This window comes from Melanostigma gelatinosum, assembly GCF_949748355.1.
Source record: "Melanostigma gelatinosum genome assembly, chromosome: 18".
In the NCBI taxonomy this organism is placed as follows: domain Eukaryota; kingdom Metazoa; phylum Chordata; class Actinopteri; order Perciformes; family Zoarcidae; genus Melanostigma; species Melanostigma gelatinosum.
Genome location: NC_136651.1, coordinates 8,377,566 through 8,400,811, shown reverse-complemented (window position 1 = coordinate 8,400,811; position 23,246 = coordinate 8,377,566). Strand labels below are relative to the sequence as shown.

At 42.2% G+C, this 23,246-nt stretch overlaps 1 protein-coding gene across 2 annotated transcripts; it reads right to left on the bottom strand.

The window, feature by feature from the left end:
- Positions 1-700: 700 nt before the first annotated feature.
- Positions 701-21,311, bottom strand: csgalnact1a (chondroitin sulfate N-acetylgalactosaminyltransferase 1a). 2 transcript variants are annotated; one of them, XM_079289947.1, is made up of 9 exons: positions 21,194-21,284; positions 18,493-18,550; positions 13,109-14,380; positions 11,163-11,379; positions 9,094-9,195; positions 4,251-4,429; positions 3,711-3,805; positions 3,335-3,416; positions 701-2,129 (listed from the first exon to the last, which is right to left on the bottom strand). In XM_079289947.1, exons 3-9 carry the CDS (start codon positions 13,914-13,916, stop codon positions 1,834-1,836), a joined length of 1,779 nt encoding a protein of 592 aa, XP_079146073.1. In that variant the 5' UTR covers positions 13,917-14,380; positions 18,493-18,550; positions 21,194-21,284; the 3' UTR covers positions 701-1,833. The 2 variants fall into 2 exon arrangements, with proteins under 2 accessions (XP_079146073.1, XP_079146074.1); XM_079289948.1 differs by lacking the exon at positions 18,493-18,550 and having other exon boundaries at positions 21,194-21,311.
- Positions 21,312-23,246: the final 1,935 nt, after the last annotated feature.

The following is a 23,246-nucleotide window of genomic DNA, read 5'->3' as shown; positions in this document are numbered from 1 at the left end:
GTCTTAAGACAAACGTGTCCTTTATCTAACAAAAAAATGAGCAATCAAGCAGAGTCAGCACAAGCCCACGTTGTGCTGAGAGAAGCTTTGATTAGGCAAAGTGATTGACAGCACCTGTGTGAATGGACCACTGTTGTTCCCTTTAAGAGTCTGATTGTATCTTTCTTTTGTTCTCTCATAACTGTCTTTAGTCGGATCGTCTTGATTGACAGGTGAAGACTTTGTGATTAAAAGTGTCATTATGAATTAAAACAGCCACTGGGAAAAATGTGATAAAAACTGATTTTTAGAAAATCTGCTGAAATTAATTGAGCTTCTAATTAAACTTGTGACTAAGCAGAATAATATAACATTTAACAAAATAATGAGCTGAGCATATTATGTCACAATTTCATGATCATATACATTTTGTCTTTCTATTTGTATGATTATTTATTTCACAATGTTTTTTTATTTTTATTTATTTGTTAAACACTGAACACATTGAGTCACCATACCTTTCTTCTGCAACTGGTCCCTAAAATATTATAATGATATCAATATACAATATAAAATGCATCATAATGGGATTGCCAAGAAGTAAAAGTACAAATTTAAATATTCTCTACAATGTTTGCCTTATAGTCCACCTTAAAGCTGGATACGACTTGATACTAACAGCAGATGGCATAAGCAAACACATCATAATGAAGCATTATGCAATGCACGAATATGTTTTATTCAACTCATTTACATGAAATGAAAAAATAAACTTGAAACTTACATTTCAAAGCCATTCAATGTATTTTTTAACAAGGAATGTTCCAATGGTAAACAAAAAAACACGATTTATTAAGTGCCTCCTTTCACATCTTTGGTCATCCACAAGATGTACAGCTCCATTTGATTGAAGTGCTGGAGCCAGATTTATGGGCGACTGTATTAAATCTAATATAAAGTAACCATCGAGGCAGTTATGTCTCTAAATCGACAACATCTCCAGTTTCTCTGACTGCTCAGTAACACATGTAATGCAATTTGATTGACAGAAACTAAAATATTAAGATTAATAAGTCTCATTCTGACTTATTAAGTCATCGTCAATGTCAGGACAGTGGACAGTATTAGTCAGTCAGTAATCATAATTATGTGTCCACAAATGAGTTATATGACAAAAAAACACAAATTAGTCTACATTATGGCTTATTTTAAATTATACATTTAAAAAATATATTTATCTGTAGTTATATTTTGGGCATAATTACATACGTCTCATATTGAGAACGCTTATTGTTAAAAACGTTTTACTGACAAATACCCACAGATACTGTCATTCCCTAGCACGTTTTCTTTGACTTCATTCATTATAGAAGTGAATGGTCGCACAGAATACTGTCCATGCAGCAGCTGCATCAGCAAAGACACTACGAAATAACAAACATAAATAAAGGAATGAATAATTTATAAAAAATAATATGTTTTGGCCATTCCAGGCTTTAAGTCCTTCATTGTTTACGCACCGACACGTTTCACTTTCAGTCCACCAGGTGGCTCTGTTTCCCTACACATAAAAAGATGTATTTCAATTTTCACTGGCCAGCCTGAACGGACAGTGTTCAGGTTTCATTCACACAAGGCACGCGGTTCAGACACACTTTGTAGCTCAAACGTTGACGCTGTCTTTTCTGAAAGGCCTTCCAGCAGTTAAAGAGGAAAATACAAAGGGGCGTTAACTTACACACTGACGTTTCAGACAGGAGATCTGTTGATTAATGTCCAACTCTAGTTGAATCCCTCAAGTCAGTTTTAATTCATGTTCATTTTATGTATTATAATGCAACCATCTTGCAGTCTTCATGACTTCTTGGGGTTTGGGTTTTGCTGTTGTTTCTGTTTGCGGAGGTGAGTTTCGATCTCGTGCCTGAAGAAGAGCATCCCCAGCTGGCCGTGCGAGGCCTCGTTCATGGCCTTAGACTGCATGCACATGCGGTACTGGTCCGGAGGGAGCTCATCAGCGCAGTGCTTCTCGTGCCACAGGTGGAACAAGCCTCGTGACGGTGCTCGGACCACTAGGAGGTTGCTGTGGAGGTACTTCCTGTACAGGTGGACATCTTCGCCCCCCCAGCCTTTGATGTCGATGTCAAAACCTCCTGGAGTTATAAGAGCAGAATGCAGCATATTATAAAACTTTAATATAACATTATAGTATGTGTTGTTATGATGATCATAAACCTTTTGATGTGCAATGAAAATAAGTAATTTATGTCTTCAGCGCTATGTTCACTTCCTGATAAAGGAACGCTGATCATGAATCCTGATTAGAGTTTACAGTGCGTGATCATAATAGGTTTTTACACTCATGCTCCAGGGCTAAACAGAGACAAGAAATGAACCTAACAGATGAATTGTTCATTTGCTAATGTGCATGCACTCATGGCCTAAATAACACATTGCATCATCATTTCTGAACACATTAAACGGCACAACTCAATTGTGCCTTTAAAGGCATAGTTCAACATTTTAGAGAAACAAACATGTTCCCTTTCCTTTAAGAGTTAGATGAGTCTGTTGATGCGTCTGTTTGGTAATTATGAAGCTGCAACCAGAAGCTGGTTAGTTTAGCTTAGCATAAAGACGGGGGAAACAGCTAGCCTGGCTCTGTATAAAGGTAAAACTAAAACAAATTATATGTTGTTTCTTGAATCCAAAAGTGCAAATCCGATAAGTTGTGAGCTGAGCTAAGTTAAAGTAATATAATACACATAAGCATACATATTTACATGGACTTGCACTTGACTCTGCTAGAAAGTGAATAAGCTTATTTCCTCAAAATGTCTAACTATTCCTCCAAATTAGATTTTTGTTTGACTTGGAGCTTGTTTTCGGCACATTAAAGTGAGAGCATTTGCATGCTTGTGTGGGTGTTTGGCCCTTAAACAATAAAACACTTTGAATTTCACTGCAGCTTTTAATTGATGTCACTTTGGAGGGAATCTAAATTGATGCAAATCTGTCTTGAGAGCCAATACTCCTGAACTAATATACCGATAGCGAGCTCACAGGGCTGTGAGATATGCTAATATATGCTGCCGCCGCTGCTCAGGGCTGTTTCATGCAGAGCAATATAATACAATCTCCTCCCAGTTATGAAAAGTAATGTAATATTGAACCACTTGTGTTGTGAAGTTTTTCATATCCATTACGCTATGGCACCATTAACATAGCATCTAGAATCTAAGACCATTTTTTTCCCCTGCGCTATGAGACGCCTCTGCACAGATAATCAACCCTCAAGAACTCTTTCCTGCATTCCTGAAGAGGTTGTGATCGGCAAGACTGCAGCGCAAATATTTACCGATGTTGATGAAGTCGGACCTGTATTGGCAGGTCATGCCGAAACCAAAGTCCCTCCAGAACCCCGTGTCTTTCTTGATCACCTGCAGGGGGGAAAAACTGCAAGTCTTAGAGAGCTTATGAACAGAAATATCGCAGCTCAACACACACACACACACACACACACACACACACACACACACACACACACACACACACACACAAGAGGCACATCGACAGGAACATGCTTCTGTGGATTTGTAACAGCTGGAGAGGGGAAATATTTCTAAACCTCCCAGCCATGTAGCACAGCACTGATCACGATATTTTCCACAAGTGGCTTGCAGAGTGTTCGAAAAAAGAACAGGTAGACTCCGGATTTGATTGGTGTGTGTTACCAGCTGTTGCTCCACAGGTGGGACGTGTTCTTGACTTCCGTAGATCAGAGTGGGGTTGTACTGGCTGAATAACACCGGGTAGAACACCTTTTTACCTGAAATGGAGCGAGAAAGAGGCGTCAAGACGAGGCAGTGATTTGATGTGAATGACAAACCCTTTTAACATTTAAGAAATGGGAAGTGGACTTGTACAGCTCCTTTCTAGTTTTCCGACCACTCAAGGGGCTTTTATACCACATGTCAATCACCCATTCGCAATTTAATCCTTTGGAATTATAATTCAAGATAGCTGCCATTGCATTCTGCCCTGTAAAAAAGGTTTATTTGACTATCCCTAATAACATTTTGCAAATCTATACATATAGACTAGCATTGCATATAGACGAGTCACAATGACAGTGTGACGAGTCAGACGAATTCAAGATATCTGCAAACACTTGCACTGCAGTGTAACTGGAGATCTCATAAATGCATTGCAGATATCTTTGATGTTAATTCTTTCAATCTTTTGTATGTTAAAAAGGACAAAGTATGTCTCACCGGGCTGCGTGTTGAGTCGACAGGTATTGAGGAAGTCAGCGGTGAAGTAAATGTCCACGTCGCAGAAGAAAAGCAGCACGTTGCCTCCCTTCCAGGCTCGGGCCCCGACGTCTAGACCCCGACCCCGAGAAAACTCCTCGTCCAGCTGCAGCAGAGTGAAGTTCTTAAAATGAACTTCCCTGGAGAGAGAGAGAGAGAGAGAGCGAGAGAGTCAATTTGTTTGTAGAACATACACAGAATGAATATATCAATACATTAAAATACATTTTTGTCAAGTCTGTTCAAAATAAAAAGAGATCCTTCAAACTGTCCTCGGTTAAACTGGCAGAACTGGAAAGAGAATAAACTGGAGGATGTCATACATTTGTCAGTTCATTTGTTTTGCAGTATGCACCAGCTAAGTACAATAAATTAAATGATGTGGGCCTTAAGCTGGCTCCTGCATCATTACAAAATCCTGAGGCTCAGTCTTATGCCAAAATCCGGTTTAAATATCTTCATTATTTCAGTTGCTGCTGCTGTGTATATTCCTAAATAAATATGTGTTTAAAATTACCACAAATAGCACAGCGCGGCACACATTAGGCCAGATACTTATTCAGAATCGGAGTTGAGGGCCAAAATATAATGACGCTGCCATACTGGATCTACAAAGTGGGAGGAGCCTGAGGGTCAATAGGGGCCCACAGGACATTTGTGCCCCTGGATTCTCTGATGGGTTCATTTGGCCCTGGTAATCCTTGGTTTTGTGGCTTTCATGCCTTTAGTCTTTTCCACCCAAATATTATGTCGTCAAATATTTGTGGACCGACTTCATTTCACTCCCCAAAACATGTTCCAGTCGTTCCAAACTCCTGCTCCTTTCTCCAGGATTCTGATCACGATATACAAAAAAAAACCAAACTACTCAAACCCAGAATAAATTGCACGGGACAACAAAGCTTCCTCCTTCACTGGCCTGAAGTCTTCCAAGGATGTGGTGAGAGTAAAGAGAAACAGCTGGATCCAGATGTACACAGCTGTCCCCCCCCCCCCCCCCTCCCTCCCTAAACCATAACAATTCACACTGCTTGTGACTAATCCGTTACTCACGCATGAACATACACAGACTCACATTCAGATAGATGACACTGAGGAAAAACTGGTTCACATGTCTGGAGTTCGAGGCAGATTTAACCTCCTCCTGCATTCACGTGATGCTGGGTGACACAACACATGAGAGAGAGCAGGTCGACATACACAGCTTTGTCACAGGAAACCAGGATGACCGGAGGAAACGTGGTCTTGCTTTGTTTTTGCCGGAGGCAGCTTGAATCATGCTTCCCACATTTCCATTTGACTGCTGTGTGTGTGAGTGTGGATGTATAAGCAGTATAAGCACCGACACGGTGCTTATACTGAACGAGAAAAGGCTCGTCTGTGGCCATGTCCAGGCTTCTTTTCATTCTCAACAAGTTTCTGAGATACCTGAAGCGTTCGTGCTTTTTAGTCTTGTAGCCTCATGAATACATTTCAACTAAAGAGGCTAAACTGTTTTCACTTCTTCAACATCTCTTTCTGATGCAGCAATGCCAGCTGGTAGGGCTCTTCTATTCCTAAAATACATTTTAAGCAACTCATTTCCCCTGTTTGTCTGTCACCTGCCTGGTGTTCACCGAGCAGGGAGGCTAATGTGTTTGGGCTACAGTGCAGAAGAAGAAAAAAAAAAAAGCTTTTGCTTTACAGTGAGCTGGGGAATCAGCAGTCAGTGCATGTAATGAAGGAAGTAAGTGCACGCTGTAAAAAATGCAGACTTGTTGGGATCACTCTCAGGCTCAGCCCTCAGGCAAGTAAGCTACTCCAGTTATACTAACAGTGAGACATTTGCAGAATGGGTACTGGCAATTTGTAAAGACTCTTTCAAACGAATATTTGGCAGCCTTGAAAACTCAAATATGATTTGTTTATCATATCAACAACTCATAATCTCTCAATCACCTTCTGCTGGATATCTTCCTCTCGCTTCCTGAGTCAGACGGTTTGGTTTCCCGTCTGGGAACTGCAAGAAATGCCGCGATAACATGAAAGGCTTGGCACGAGTTGAGGTAAAGGTTCTAGCTGAAGGAGTGGCAGAATGGTCTCACACTCCGCTTCTTCGTCTGTGGGGATGTTTGATCCTTCTCTTTCAGCGTAACTACTTCCTTTGATATCCTTGTCGATGCTCTATTTCCATCCTCGGAAAATCAGACTTTTTTTTGTCCAACTTTGCTCTCCTATCTTATCTTCTACACTAACTCCTCTGACTTCCTTTCTCACTGTTTCCTCCCTCATCCGTGGCTTGACACACAGTACTTATTCATATGTAGCGACTGGTATCTCTTTAAAACATATCACTCATTCTTCTCCCTCTGTTACACACACAGTCTCCCTCCCTCTTTTTTCCATCTGCTCTTCCTCTTTATCTAACGTTGTTCTCTGTCATTATTCTTGAGCATGTAAGGCTGAGAAACTTACATTTCCCCGGACGGTTTGAGCCCGAGTTCAGTCTTTGAAGTATGGATGTGTAAGCGATATACTTGAAAGTTCAGCAGCTGATCCTATCTATTTTAAACGATCCCCACGGTGTCTGGCAGAATGCTGGAAGACTGCTGTTCTGATTGTATGGTGCTTTTCTATCTCCTATATTCTACTCTGGCTGTTTTTGGCTTTTGTTACAGTAGAACTGGTTTGGCTTTTTGATTTATACTCTCAAATAATTAGCACCTACAAAAGAAAAACCCACACGTTGTATTGTCATTTAATCCCTGAAGAGGAGTTTATAAGGCTGGAAAGATGGCTGAGATCCAGGACAATTCAGATCTTGCCTCGAGTAGTTTGAAAGGATTTCAGCGGTGAAGTTTCTGGAGGTGAATTACATTTGTGGGAAGGGCAGCGCAGAATCAGATCAGCCACTAATGATGCCATCACTGCTGGGAAAAGATATTGACTTGTTTGTGAGTGAAGTGTGTGTGTGCGGTTGTTTGTCTGTTATGTGTGAGGAAGTTTTGTCTGACCCTCAACTCTTGTCTTCTTCTTTTCTTTGGGTTACGAGCTGAATGAAATGAGCATTTGATATTATTTGCATGCACATCACTGAGACGATCGGTCATTTAGTGAGACTGATTAGGTGGTCGATAAACGACAACTGTTGTAATTGATTCATTTATCAAGTAAAATGACCCAAACTGGGTTCAATGCAACTTCACAAATGCAAAGATTGGTTTGTGCTTGGTGTTGAATCCTAACGACTTTGCCTCTAGCGCCACCATGAAGTTCACATTTTAGTGAAATTTCTTGACGACTAAAAGATGTATTGACATGAAGTTTGGTTCATCTATTCATATCCCCCAGAGGATGGATCGTCATAACTTTGGTGATCTCTGACCTTTCCAAAATTTCAAGATGTACAAAATGTATATATGACATATCCCAGCTGTACTTTATGTTTAGTGCTAAACTACAACGGTGAACATTATACCTGCTAAACATCAGCCTGTTACTTGTGAGTACAGTATGTTAGCATGTTGTGGTTAGCATGTTGTGGTTAGCGTTAGCTCAAAGCACTGCTGGGCGTAAGCTGTGTTATGCTAAAAAATAACTAGTTTGTGCATCGTGTTCTCTGACACTTTATAAACTACACAATCAAGTCTTTCATGAAAATAAAAAAAAGTTAGAGAACTCAGTTAAGAAGATAATACTCAGTTGCAGCCCAATTGCACATTTGGACACATGCGCGCATCTTCCTCCGTACGCCGATATGCAGTTTGTATTTATATCTGTGTGTATACTGTATATATATATATATATATATATATATGTGTATGTGTGTGTGTTTCTGGGTCCAATATAATGGAAGCACAGGTACTTCTTCTTCCAGTGATGATTCCCATTCATTTTATCCACAGTCTAGAAGCCAGAGAGACTAAAAGTAGGAGTACAGAGATGATTACAGGCCCTGATTCACACCCAGATAAGCTGCTGCATTTCTGGGGAATGCATTGTTGTGCTGTGAGAGAAATACAAAAAGCCTCACAGAGTTCAAGGCAGAACCACTGCCGAGTGTGCTTTAACGGACACTGACTGTACTTCCACTTACTACTCCAACTGTTTTTCAATCACTCCTTCAAGAATTCTTCCACACTAAAATCCGTAAGATTCATTGTTTCTGTGTTCTTATTTCCTTCTTTTTTAAATTTGCCCTCTGCTTCACTTCAAGTGTATTTAATGCTGCCTTTTTCATCTTCACAGCCCCCCCCCCCCTCAGCCACAGAAGCAGGCAGACACACAGAGGGATAAAGAGGCGCTGTGTTTGACAAGATACAGCCCGACTGAATCAAGGCCGCACAAAAACCTTCGGGGCTGAGAGATCGATAAGCATCACCATAGTAACCCCCTCGGGGGAAACTAAGGCCACAGTGGATCTGAGTGCTGATCAGCCAGCAGCGATCGTCTCCAGAGGTGAGAGTGTCGAGAGGTCCATGTGAGAGGTTTGGCATGAGTCAGGCATGATCACAGGCATGTTGTAATTTATCTGTGTTGGCTGGTGGCTCTCAGCTCTGCAGCGTGGGCAGAGCGCTGCTCCATTATTCATCAGACAGATGACTGGCTGTGGCAGGACGCCGAGCCAGGAGGTGTGTGTGTCATGAGAGAGAGGGACAGATTAGAAAAATGTGAAGAAAAGAAGTTTCTGATGTGGAAATATTTTTTATAGTGTCTGCTTCTGAGAGCGGGTGCGTGACTGCGGCAGTGTTTATTTCATCACATAAATTGCCTCCCATATTGTGTGTTTGGCCTGTAACTGATCTTGGCTGTGCTTCCGACCCACCTGGATGTGTTCTCCAGAGTGCTGCGGACCTCGCTCATCTGCTCGTTCCCAAAATACACCACCGTCAGATGGACCCGGCCGTCCTGACGCACACAGACTTCCCTGTACGTATACACAAACACACACACACACACACACACACACACACACACACACACACACACACACACACACACACACACACACACACACACACACACACAGGAAGGGACATTATAGATGAAAGCCTTCTCAAACTCAGCAGGAAGGAAGAACACTGTGAAGCAAGAAAAAATGTCAAGTATTTACAGGTTTCAGCTTCTAAAATGTGATGGTTTACTACTTTTTCTCCGTTTCATATCTCTATGCATTTGATCTGTCTGGGTTAGTTGGACAAAACATGCATTACAACAACACCGCCTTTGGATCTGGGAGATTGTATGGTTCTTGTTCTTAATTTATAATGATACAAATGAATAATTGAATTGCTAATGGCAATCATCTTCATTCTCAGCTGTAATCCTGACTCTATACTCATTCTTACACGGTGTTAAAGCACAGGGGAGAGATTGTGTGTGAGTAAAAGAGAGACCAGGTGGGAGATGCCTGCAGGCACTTTGATGGAGAAATGTCAAATATATCACACATATGCTGGAGATAATTCACCTCCTCTCCCACAGCACACACACACATTTGTTAGAGTTTTGCCCAGGAGCACATGGGGGAAAATGTCTCATAAAACACAACTAGATCCCTAAAAATGACTAAATATATGCAGAGAATATTAAATAGTCATGAGTAACAAAATGTTAAAGGACACTAGCTGCTGTTGTGTTAAATCCTTTCTCCAAATGCTTATCGGTTTTTGTCACTGGCACCACAAAGCAGATAGTTATTTCATAACGAATCAGCAGCAATATTGCTCTTTAAACTGCAGAATGCTCATTTTCAGTTTGCTTGTGTTCGTATGATTTCACATTGTGTCTCTATATTATGCACTTGGGAAATACTGTATATCACAGTGCATCATAAATGCTGGTATTTTCCAGGCTCAGTGTGAATAAAGAATATTTGATATATTCGCAGTTACTCACCGTTATCACCCCCTAAACACACACACACACACACACACACACACACACACACACACAATTTCTCCCAGTACCCCTTTAATATGGATGAGGGTAAAGTGTTTGCTCAGCGACTCGCCGAGTCTTTCGAGTAAGTACACGTCTTGCCATGCTGTATATCAACTGCTGCTGGTCTGCCCAGGGGGGGGCATTTTAATGGGTTGCAACACTGCTACTAAGCAGGATTTACCATGTAAAAAGAGCTGTGATAAGCAGCAGCAGCTGTCCAATAAATCACAGACATTAAGAAAGATGTTCCCAACTGATGGTGATGGATTGCGGAGCTGAGACAAGCAGGCATTGCTGTTAGCTGATGATGTTGTGACTGCTGGTCAAAATAGGATTTTTTTTTTTTTCAATTGATAGTTATTTATTCATATTTAATTTCACTTTGCAGAGAATCAGTCCTTCATAGTTTTTATTTTCCCAATATCCTTGGTTTAATCACATAGATACTCGCCTGGATCTATTTGTGATATAATGTGGTTTATTTAAGATGCTTAATTGCTCTATGCATTCAAATGTAATATGTGTGAAATGACATGTCCTTCGGTCATGTGGTAACTGATGAAAACTGGGATCTGTGAGGGTATCTTTATTCATGCTCTTGTATGAATCATTTAAATCAATCAGTTTTGTTTACATTCTAATTATGCCTCCCAGCGCCTGAATAAATGAACTGATAACACCGCAGACTGCACATGCAAAAAAAATAATAATTCTGTTCTCTAATATCGCCCTCTTTACCCCAATTAAAATGTAAATCTGAAATAGAAGCATGGGTTTGAATAACACAGTATCACATTCTCCTGAGTTTCGTGTGACACAACAAACCGTCCTGAATAATTCATTGTGGCGCTTCTGTTTATGCCTCATTGTTTGTGTGACTTTGCAATCAACAGCTGGCAACAGAACAACAAAATCTAAATTCTCAGAAGAGGTTCAATCAGCGAGTCTCACCTGAAGTTCTGCATGAAATGCTTGAACTTGTCTGTGCGTCTGGACAGCGGCACGATGATGTTGATCGGGATGTTGGCTGTGTTCACCCTCTCGTGTTTCGCCTTCATCAGCGGTCCAAAGGGACGGAAGAGGACCAGGCGTCTGAATTCATGACTTGACTCCCCTCTGAAGGTCAGCTCGTACAGTGTCCCTTTGTCCTTCTCTGTGCGGGTGATACCTGATGGGTGAGAGACAAAACTTAAATCACATAAACATTAGTGCCAGTGACCGTTTTCAGTATATTCAGTGTATAAGCCTGTTTAAAAGAAAAAAATATGATTCTATTTAGCGTGGTATCAATCTTCTCATCTAAGTCCTGGCAACACAATTCAGAACTGTTCCTTTAAATCTTGCAGCTGTAAACAAACAACTACCGTACTATAAATTGAACTTCTAGTAACTTTGAGAAAAGAAATACCATGTATGATAACATTAGCCCACACACCAAAATTAACTTTCAACGATGTCACAACAGTGTGACTTGATTTGTGTTGCACATAGTGAGTTTTAAAGTCAGATTTTAGTTTCTGTGCCTGAGGTTTCTCTGACTCTCTTTATTGTAGTGATTTGGTTGTTCTTGTTATTGCCAGGGTGCAGCTTTTATGGGGGGGGGGGGGGAGGCTATTCCGGTCATCCAGAACAATTTTGTTGTTGCAGGCCTTAAGTCAGCTTGTTCCTCCAGAGAGAGGTTGTTTTTCAATTACTCTGTTATTAAAAGCATTATGACTTGAAAATGGACCGACTGAGGTCTGTGGGGGAAATAAGAAAAGGGAAATGAAAGGGAGACGTGAGACCTGACAGAAAAGAGGAAGAAAACACATTAATGGAAAGAAACATCAGAGAGAGCTGGGATGACAGGAAAAGAGCAGACAGAAAAAAAAAAGAAAAAAGTGAAAGCAAGTCAGAAAAAGAAGAAGCGAACAGAAAGATGTATGTGGGCAACGACAGCAACTCGGATTAAGGCCTTCCTGTTAAATGAGCTAACTTCCTGTGATGGGACACGATAAGCAGTCATTTAGTAAATAGGCTGAGCAATTTCGACTAAATGCCTTCACTTCCTGTCTCTGTCCTTCCGTCTAACTGCACTTATTCTGTCCCTTTCTACGGATAGAGCTCAGTGGCTGGCAAGTTCACTTTGCATACCTCCTCTATTTGTGTTCAGTTTCAGCTCACTAGCTTGCCAATGCAGCCCTGAAGGCTCCCTGCAGATGCCTTTGTCAGTGCGGCCATCTAGACCGCCTCGGGTTGGATAAATTCACTGCTTGTTCAAGATCTGCGTAAAATCAATGTCGGAGTCCATTAAGGAGCATTAAGAGCAAAGAATAGGAGCAGGACCGAGGTATTTCATTAAAAGCTAGCTGCACTCCCCTGCTGTTCTGTGGAGGAATTGCGGAGGCTGTTTACAAATGTGTCCACATCTATAAAAATCACTGTCACATAAACACACTTACATTAAGGACCACACACCAGCTGCATACAGTGACTTATGGCTCATTTCCTACAAGCCAGGAGCCCCTATTGATCACTTTAACCCCCCCCCCCCCCCACTCACACAATGAAGGTGGTGTCCTCAAAAAGAGCAGACACACACACACACACACTAAAATGCCCTGTTTGAAGTTATGCTCCACTTTGAATGAGGAGCATCTGAGTTAATTTCCTGAGGTTGGGATCAGAGCTGAGCAGAACAAATAAGGAGGATATCCCGGCTGTACTTGTACACAAACACACACATATTTCTGCTCTTCCAGGGATTCATGTACGCAAAAAATAAAAGATCAGAGCAACCCCAAGGTTGAAGAAGAAAGTTGAGTGTAGTGTTTGGATGTGGAAATGTGTTCAGGAGGACTAATTTGTTTTAGAGGTCCACAAACATAACTTCCTGCAGACATCTGATGTGTTCTCACCTTCTACGAAGTCAGACGGTGTGTACACTTTGCTTGTTTGAGTGTTTTGTTCTGCTGCGCTCCTGCTGTCTTGCTGGGATGACGGCGTGTTGAGGCTGTGCAGGGCCGTCTCCAGCACCTCCCCCAGGGCCTCTCTCTTGTCCTTCCTCACAGGCTTCTCCTCGGGGTGACGCGTCAGCCCCATCTCCAGCTGGTACACCCTCTGCAGGGTGAAACTCTCAAAGGGCACCACTGCGTACTCGCTGGGCAATCGAGTTCCAGCCGTCACTTCGGCCTTCGACAGCTGGCTCCGCAGGAAATCCTGGAGGTCTGCCTGCTGGCTCCTGGCTCCCTGAGAATCCCCGAGACCGCCTCCCTGTGACCCAGCCCCAGCTTCCTGTCCCCCCGTGGCTCTCTTCAGGCTCTCCTGCACTCCTTTCAGCTGCTGGCTACGCTCCTGCAAAGCCTCCTTCAGCTGAGCTATCTGCTTCTTCAAGGAGGAGATGTGGAGGTGGTGCTGCTCCTCACGCTCTTGCAGGAGAACCTGGTAAGATTGAACACCGGGGGGTCCACCGCTCTGAGCAGCCCCAGCTCGGGCTCCTCCTGTCCCAACGGCTCCCGCTCCAATCCCTGGCCCCGTGCCCCCCAGGCTGGGGTGGTTGGGTCCGGCACGGGGCAGAGCGTGGCTCAGCGGGGGGTCGTCAGAGTGCGGTGGACTGCAGGTCATCACGTAGAGGAGCGACAGGGAGCAGCAGAGGAGCACCAGCACGCCTCCAACACGGCAGACCCAGGCTAGCAGGCCACGCCGCAACATCGCTGCATGTAGCATCAAAACTCACTCCTCTGTGTTAAACACGCACACAAAGACACATCATGTAACCTCACACACTCCAGCCACGAAGATAAGAGTCCATTTGTGATTATGTTCCATCACCCAGTGACAAGGCCGGCTACTTATCAGTATGAGGTCATTTCATCTGAATTAGGTCATTGCCTCTCCACTGCCCGAGATCGGAACTTGTTTTGACATTGGCAAAGTCAGCGTATGAGAAAAAGCACTTCCTCCCTTTCCTTTGGTCCAATTAGCTCCATGGTCAGCTGGAAGACACATTGTTACATCATCCATCACTCACATGTGACTCATCTTTTTCGCTGACTCCCCGAAGTCAGTCGATAACGTCCTCTTCGCGTCGGCCCCCAGATGAAGCGGCTATGACGGATGGAGCAAAAACGCTACGTTTCACGAGAAAGCAAATCCTTTGCGGTGAGCCGTGGTTTCCTCATGTTGTTTCCCTGACAGAGAAAACAGAAAGAGAGAGAGGTTTGTCATTCTTTACATCCTGATCGCCAACAAAACTCCATCACATCAACATTACGTGTGTCATTTAAAAGTCAGAAACACTTTAGGATGGCAAAAAAAAAAAAAGGGTTTAACTGCCGTCGCCAAATTTAGCATTCCTTGAGGACTGCAGCTCCTGGAAAACAATGTTGTCACCGATGTTTGAGCAGAGTGCAAGGGTGTGGGCTTGGAAGTGAACAGATGAGTGTTTGTTATTGTGAGTGTGTGTTCAGTGGATACAGAGGAAAGTAACTGGGACACATCTGTCTATCTATATATACACCTACATACAGTATACAGCGGGTGACTTTATTATGCCACACAGCCAACTATTTATTCATTTATTTAACTTTTCATTTAACACAGCATCTCTTGAGACACATGATCTCTTCTTAAATGACACCCTTTGCGTACTTAAAACCATTACACTCATCATGAAGCATGTTTATGTGGCGTTTGAATGACTGCTCAGGCTACATCAGTGGTTTCCATCCTGGCTGGAGTTTTCCGTGTCATTTTTTGCCATGCCAGCTGTTTCTTCCTATTTTCAAAATATTTTCACAAATCTTCTAATCGAACTCTCGGCCAGAAAGCGAATAAGTATTTCCCAAAATGTCTAACTATTACTTTAAATATAAGACTACAGCCGGTTGCATGTTAGCATAGCTTATCATAAAGAGTGGAAACAGGAGTGATCAGCGAGCCCGGCTCTGTCCGAAGATAAGAAAATACGCAGTCACATCAAAATCTCACGACGACAAGTTTTGTTTGCCTTTGGACAGAGCCGTGCTAGCTGCTTACCCCTGTTTTCAGTCTTTATGCTCAGCTCAGCAAACCATTTAATGGCTCTATTTGGTGTGGAGACGAGTGTAATCAATCTAACTCTCACAAACCAAAAAGTGTTCTATTATTCCTTATAAGAAAAAATAAGTAAAGAGTATAATATTTCTGATTCACAGCATCATGTTTTTCTTTCTTTTGCTTTTGTCTTGTGAAATACTTCAGGCCTCTAAAAATCCTTAAACCCAGATGGAAAAAGAGTTGATGTTGCTTCATTTTAAGGGGTCCCAAGCCAAAAATGTGACCACGATCTGATCATTAACAAACCAACCATAAATATAAGAAGGTAGATGCTGTCTTACACACCAGACCAGTACAGAAAAGGTGAGTTTCATTAAGTGTATTTGGATGTGTGAATGCGAGTCTGCGCATATATATATATATATATATGTGTGTGTTTTTGTGGGAAGGTGTTTCAGTGTTTGCGTTACAGTAAATATCTGTAAATGTATCTGTGTGTATCAGAATGGGTCTCTCTTCGCTCCCCACACAGTCAGCTCTTTGACAGGGCTGCCTGAAGCCTAATGAAAGGATTAGTATGTGGACGGAGTGAATACTGGACTGTGCTCTAACAGACGGCTGAATCAGGGAGGCAGGGCGTCTCTCCAGCAGGACCTTGGAAATGGACTTTGGAAATGTTTGAGCAGAGAGTGCTCGGGAAAAAGTGGGTGAGCGAAAGCTGGAGAGCAAAATATGGCTACTGTGTGATGGAGGAACATCCTTTCAATTACAGGAAATTCTTTGTGATGTCATTATATGAGTCCTTAAACATGGCACCACATTAATGGTGTGGTGGCAGTTTAAACACTTTCTTTCGTTGGTTCACAAGCAGCTCGTTCGTCTTGTTTCCCAGCTGGGAACATTAGAATAATTACATCACTTCTCCACACATGACTTTGACTTCCCTGGTTTCATGACTTACTGTAACAAGCTACACTTTGGAGCTGATGCCATGAACCACAAGCCATTCAAACTAATTAAAGCGTGCATTCAATTCTGACAATGTCAACGTCATATTATCTTTTATTGGGCAACAAATGCACTACTTTGCATTTTTGACCAAAGTAAGCCTCAGTTAGTGTCAGGGCAACATGCTTATCTTCACACAATCATACACGAATATCACTTAAACGACAACTTGTGGATGTTGTTACCTTTGGACAGAGCCTGGCTAGCTGTTTCCCCCTGCTTCCAGTCTTTATGCTAAGCTAAGCTAACTGTCTCCTGGTTGTAGCTTCATATTTAGCGTACTGACTTGGAAGAAAACAAATCAGGATATTTAGCAAAACAACAAATAATTCCTTTAAATGATTAATGTTCTATTAAAGATGCTGGAGTCACATCATGATACTGAAACAACAAAGATGCATATCTGCATTTGACAGCATTATATGTATTCCCTTGTGTTGCATGCTGAAACATGTGTGTTACTTAATAGAAACAAACGCCAAATGCATCACAAACACAGAAGAAGAACAGATCCTCTGTGGCGAAGCAGTCACCCCCCGCTGTAAAGGTACCGGAGGAAAATTCATCGCTTAAAAAGCGTCTGGTGTGACTGAGATTCATGAGCAGAGAGCCACAGTCAAACCACTGAGTCTCACCGGTGAATGAATGAGTGGATTCAGTGCAGGTTATTTGACTCCCCGCGGGGATCGGCATGGCAGCAGCGCGGGAACACTGGCAGCTGAAGAATCATGTTTGATTTTATTGGCGTTGCGCTGTCGAAACAGTCGTTTCCTGCTTTGCGTTACCGTACTAGTGCTCATGCTTACGAACACGTGTTTATTATGTGATATTTCATGTGCACATTGTGTAAAACAATTATACCACAAATGATGAAGAAATCCACAAAAAAAAGACGACGAGTCTTCTTACCACTGTGAAGCAGTTTCCCAGTGACAGTTTTCCACTTTAGCGACAGTTTATTTCTGTGTTATCTGAACATTACACAGAACACTGTGTTGATGAGATACTTAAGCCTACCCCGAGTCAAGATTTCCAGTAAACACAAAGTGAGAAGAAATGACATCATTTGAACGTGTAACTTTGCGGTTTGCACGTTAAAATCGAACAGTTCCCGTTATTTGAATCTGTGACTTCCGTCTCTAACTTTGCACCACACGGTTTTCTGGCATTTGTTTCAACCTAACTGTTTATGGTACAGCCTCTATAAAAGATAACTCTATTTACCAGAATCCTCTTTGCATAACAGAACTAATGAATCTACATGCAACACAAACACTGCCAGACTTGTTTACCAACAGACAAACAAGGCAGAGGATAAATCTCCTCCACTTCCTGAGAGGACACAACTGATAAATGTGTTCGCCCTCCCCGATCACATATTTCATTCTCTCAGCTAAAAATAGGGACAGAGATGCGGGGACGAGAGTGGGAGAGGGTCCGAGACACAGAGAGATGAAACAAACGATCAGGCTGTCATAAAGAAAAAGAGAGAGGCGAAAGAGAATGATTTAGTGTTTGGTGGCCAGAGATGTTTCCAAAACAGAGCTCTGCAGCATCTGTTTCAGCCTCCGAGATCACCTCCTCCCCTCCTGCTGCAAACTCCCAGCCCATGGGGCATTTGTGTGTGCATCAATTAGAGTGTCTCCATGTGTTATGTCCTTATCTGTTCCATTTTGCAGAAGGAAATATTAACTCCGAACAACTGTTATATGCGCTTATCTTTTGTGAAGATAAGGAGAAAGAGGCTGTGAGAAAAGAGGAACGGCAGAAGTTTGCTGTCGGAAAAACAGAAAGACTTCTTCACACTTCAGTCACACTAGAGCAGCAGAAGTCCCACTCAGGTGAGAGATTATCAGTGTGTGTTTCTGCTCCTCTCTGTCCTACAGTCTACGCGGGTGGACCTTTAAATGTCGGAGGCATTTGAGAAGCAACCCTGTGACCCTCTCATCGTGACAAATGTAGCATCTCAGGCCTGCTGTTGGATTTAAAGAGCCCATTCTCTCTGTGCTCTGCTGCCATTTAATATATTCAGACACAAAGAATAACGTATGGCAGAAAAAAGAAAAAAAAAAGGCTGGTGAGAGATATGCCCACAGACGACTTGGGGCAATTATTAAGTGGGTAGATCAGATACTTGGTGTGAGAGGAGAAAATGAAGAAGTCAGTATAAAGTGAGCTTGTGGGAGGAGAACGGAGGAGAGAGGAGCAGAGAAAGGTTTCTTTGATGCGTCCTGTCCCCTCAGGTGATTCTCCCTACCATTCATTAGGGGCCGCTTTCCCCGGAACCTTCCTGTCGACGTGCCATCTGGAGGGCCCTTAAAAAAAAAGCCCCACATTACACTCCTCTACTTCACTACAAGAGCCCTGTGTTAACATTCACCGCCCTCCTCCTCCTCCTCCTCCTCCTCCTCCTCCTCCCTCTCCTCCTCCCTTTCTCTGCCTTGGTCCTTTAAGTGCTCCCATTTCTTCACAGTTACGTTAGATGGTATCAGATGAAACTTTAATGGGCCTCATGGGGAAAATGGGTCACTGCAACAGCAGCGAATGTAGACAGACAGACAGACAGATAGATAGAAGACAGATACGACTTTCTGACATTTAATAGACAATTTATCAATCGTGAATATAATCGTTAGTGCCATTGTACATGTTCATTGACGTGAGATGAAGAGGATGGGGTTTGCCAGTCACCAACCAAATCACATTTGATTTCTGGTCGCAGTTAGAGAAAAGAGATGGATTTTAATATAAAAGTTATATGATAGTTGTTTATGTTCTGTGTTCGGGTGAAAAAAAAAGAAAATATAATACTATATATCACGCGTTTAATCACAGATGTATTGTGTATGTGTCGGCCGATGTATACCAAGAAGGAGAGGACAGCGGAGCGCAGTATTCTCTTATCAAGAACATGCAAATGTGCTTTGTAAGCATTTAAAGACAGAAGTAGCATCCGTCAGTCATGAACAGTTACTCTGAATTGTATCCAAAATGAACACAAACATGAATTTGAGTGCCTGCAGGAGTCAAAAGAACAGGTTGATCTCCTCCATAAACCCATAACGCAATAACAGCCTCTCTCCAATGTGCTACATACGTCTGTGCCGAGGGTGGAGATTGTTGGGCGCTCCCTCGTTCAGCAAAACACAATGAAAGACCACAATGCATTTCTGACAGGGGACATCTCATCTCCGCGGAATTATGGTGCAATATAATAAATCATAGTTCGCATAGTAAGACACTCCCTGTGCCACAAGCTTCAGCAGTTGCTGACACTGAGTTTACAAGTGGAAATGTATAAAGGGCTGATAATAGAGATGGAGCAAACTAATTGAATCCAGTGTGTGTACAAAACCGCTTCTGTTTTCCTCTGCCATTCACCTTGCAACACACCATCGTAATTGCAATATTCTCGCCACTGGTGCAACATTATCCGACGGAAGTGTTTGGCAAATGAGTGGTGAAAGACGTTGACAAGTGCGAGCAGAGTTCAGCGAGGGCCAGAGCTCATTACTTCCCCCTTCTCCCTGGACAGTTAACCGCCACACAGACTTTACTACCACGCTGAACTCAGGCAAGTTCTCAACTGTGCGCCGAGCAGTTAAACAGGTTTTCTGTTTACGGGAATACTTGTGACTGAACCAGCTCCACCTCTGCTGTTGATGGTGTATACTGGCTTGCGTGAGTGAAACTGACAGTCCGCTCCCGGAGGCAATAAAGCCTTCGGTGTCGTTCATAAGCTCTCCATTCAATTTAATCGAATTTCATCAACCGGCATAATCTAACTGAGCAAGGGCAACTGTAATATCATCGGAGGTAATTTGTTCAATACGCTGCAGGGACGTTACATCAGCACCATTAAAATGTCCAGCAGGATCCCAGTTATCTGATCTGTGAAACATGAGAGTACATGCAGTCTGCGCGGCAACACACACACACACTCCCAGACCCCCATAGACATGCACTAAACACACACATGTACACGCGTGTATCGAGCATCTAACAAAAGGGGGCAACTTCATCTTCCAGGCACAGGAGGCACATCATTGAGTATTACATTCATTTCCCAGTTGATCAAAGGGTAAAGCATTAGGACTGATCATAACAGCACGTGTGCACTCCCCAGTCGTTCTCCTCTCTGCTTGCTAACAAACCTCAAATCCCATAATCTCCAGTTTCATTCTTCCAATATGAGCAAAACAACTCTGCCAGCTTGCAAACCAAATATTTCAGGGTGATAGGTGCCTGTTAGTGAATGCACTAAGCAGGATTACAACCATTTTCCTGATAAAACCCCAGCTAGTGTGCATGCGTTTGTGTGTGTGTGTGTGATGCAGAAAAGAAGCCTGCACTTTCACTGAGTGCATGTCATTTTATTATCTGGGTCTACCCACCAGAAATGATTGTGGGCGTTTTTTTTAGTTTTTTGTTAATTCCTCCATGCGATTTTGCTTTGAAGTGACCTAAAGCATGACTCAGATGGATAACCTGGCTGGTCTTTAATCATATTTTGCATATAAAGACGGTTTCATTTGTATTAAATATGTCAGAACAACGTGTATAGGCTATCCACTCAATGGATGAATAAAACCTCTCTCAGTGAAAACAAGCAAGCAACTGAAACACACTAAAAAAGTAAATTATCGGCCTATTCATATTTAGACAATTTGTTTGCTTTCATAGTCAAAGCGTGTGTATTTAGTGCATCATGGAAAACATACTTGATTTAATTTGGCTATGATTGATAACTGTTTTTTTCATGATTAGTCATAAAAAGTAGCTGGATATGTGCTATAAATACAGCACACATAAAGTTAACATTGAGCAGGGTGAGCATGATAACTACAAACGAATCACACGCGAACTATTACGATGTTTTGATAAATATTATTTTATTTGCTCATGGCTATCAGCGTTGCTTCATAGTGTTAACGTGCACTCTCACCCGGTCAACTTACCTCTTGTTCCAGCAGCCGTTGCTTCAGGTCATCCTGCGCGGAGGTTTTTGTCTTTGTCCCGGTGCGGTGGTCCCGTCAGGTCCTGCAGTCCTCCACCGGTCTACAGCCGACACATGCGGAGTGCGGGAGCGGGTGTGAGCGCCTGTACCGCCGAGTGTCGTGAAGCTCGCAGGAGAGAAGCAGACTATCACCGGAACATGAGTACTGCCTTCAAAATAAAATAAATCTACTGACTACAATTCTGAAACACAGTTATGAAGTGAAGAGGCTTAAATATATATTTTTTGACAGCCTGTTCATGATACTGGGCTTTTTCTTCACAGAGAAAAAGCTAATGACTGTATTTCACAAAATGTTGAACTATTCAAATCAGTGTTATTGACTTATAACTCTACAACCTATAGTAGTCTTATAGCCTACAATACCTGTAGAAATGTTCATTAACATACGCATCATCTTCTGTTGATGTAATTTATATAATTACTAATTGGCACAAAAATAGAGCTTTTTCATTTGTGACAATATCAAATAATTGACGAAACAAATGTATTGCATTTATCCTTAAAAGAAGAGTTATGGAAATTAGCCTAATAAGCCTCATGTGTTCCATTATGTGAGTGCATGTCTTTCCACAGCTAATTTCAGATACAACTGGACTGATCAGTCTGATATTTTTAGTGCACTTTTATGTGTGCTCAAGGACCTCTCGTGGTTGTGTGAATCACAATTTTGGAAAAACCTGTTTTATAGACTGACTATTTATTACTTTTAATCAGGGCTGAAGGTGATCAGCAACTGCTTCAAACTGGGACATTTGATGAAGGGGAAATCTTGTATATTAAATCTTGTAAAGCAATTCTAATGAAGTAATAAGAAAATAGGAAAAGTCATAAAGCTGTTAAAAAACAATGTTACGTATGTTCTTTGACCTGTGATCTATTGTTAGTATTGTGATGAACTTGGAAAGTTTAGATAAACCAGTCGTCAATTTATCAACAAATAGACGTCTTATTTTGAAGGTTTACAGCGGAAGTTGTGTATGTTAACGTGGTGAACTTGATGGTAGCGCTCTCTCGGTGAAGGGCCCGCTGGTCCAACAGCTCTCCTCCTCCCTCCGCCCCGCTCTCACATAAAGACAGCCTTGTTAGTTGATTCAAGACGCCGTTACAGCGGCAGGAAACACTGCTGCCTTTCATTTCTAAAGACAACAAGAAGTCCGACTGACTCCAATTAATGTGAAGTAGACAAAAATATCCATCCTAATCTAAACTGGGAGGTTCTCTGTCAAAAAAGACAGGAAGCATAAAAAAAACACATTTCTTTCTTATTGTTGTCTCATACTAATATATCATCAAATTCAATCATTACATCGCACGGTGGCGGAGGAAGTAGTTACTTAGTTATTTTACTTATTAGGTCAAAGTTGCAATAGCTTAGCACAGTGAAAATACTCTATTAGAAGTAAAATAACAACATTTGCACTAACAGCACCAAAAGGCACATTTCAGAATGAGTAGGCCTATCATATTATTGGATTATAAGTTAAACATGAATGTGTTCATAACTTCAATGTTGAATTCCCCCTATAGGGACCAATAACGTCTTATGCACATAAGTATAAAGTAGCATTAAATGGATATACTTAAGTAATACTTGAATGATAACTTGTGGCTGATGAGGGCAAACGGTCCTCAACACAGGTTAAATTGTGAAAAGTCTATTTATTCTCATATGTGACACAGCAGCGACCCCACATGGTCGACTATGGAACTGCAACGTCCACAAAAGTGCACCAGAGAAATAGCAACGCTAATTAGATCAATAGAGTTAAGTCGGTTATAGGTCGTCGTTAGCAAATTTGAGGCTTAATTTCCCACCATCTCTCCTTCACTGTGAAGAGTTGCATCATTTCATTCAGGGATGGACTGTGAGGAAGTCCTCTGGGAGCTGTGATTGAGGGCGAGGCGTAAAACACACCTGAACCGACCCGAGGCGACGCACCGTCTCCAGGCGAGGTGAACCCTGAACGAAGCCTCGGGGCGTCTACCCGGTC

Excerpts from the sequence above, each read along its gene's own strand:
- csgalnact1a (XM_079289948.1), bottom strand. The coding sequence starts at position 13,916 with ATGCTACATGCAGCGATGTTGCGGCGTGGCCTGCTAGCCTGGGTCTGC. Across the intron at positions 11,380-13,108 it reads ACCGTCTGACTTCGTAGAAG|GTATCACCCGCACAGAGAAG; the intron begins GTGAGAACACAT and ends CTCACCCATCAG. Across the intron at positions 3,806-4,250 it reads TCGACTCAACACGCAGCCCG|GTAAAAAGGTGTTCTACCCG; the intron begins GTGAGACATACT and ends GCTCCATTTCAG.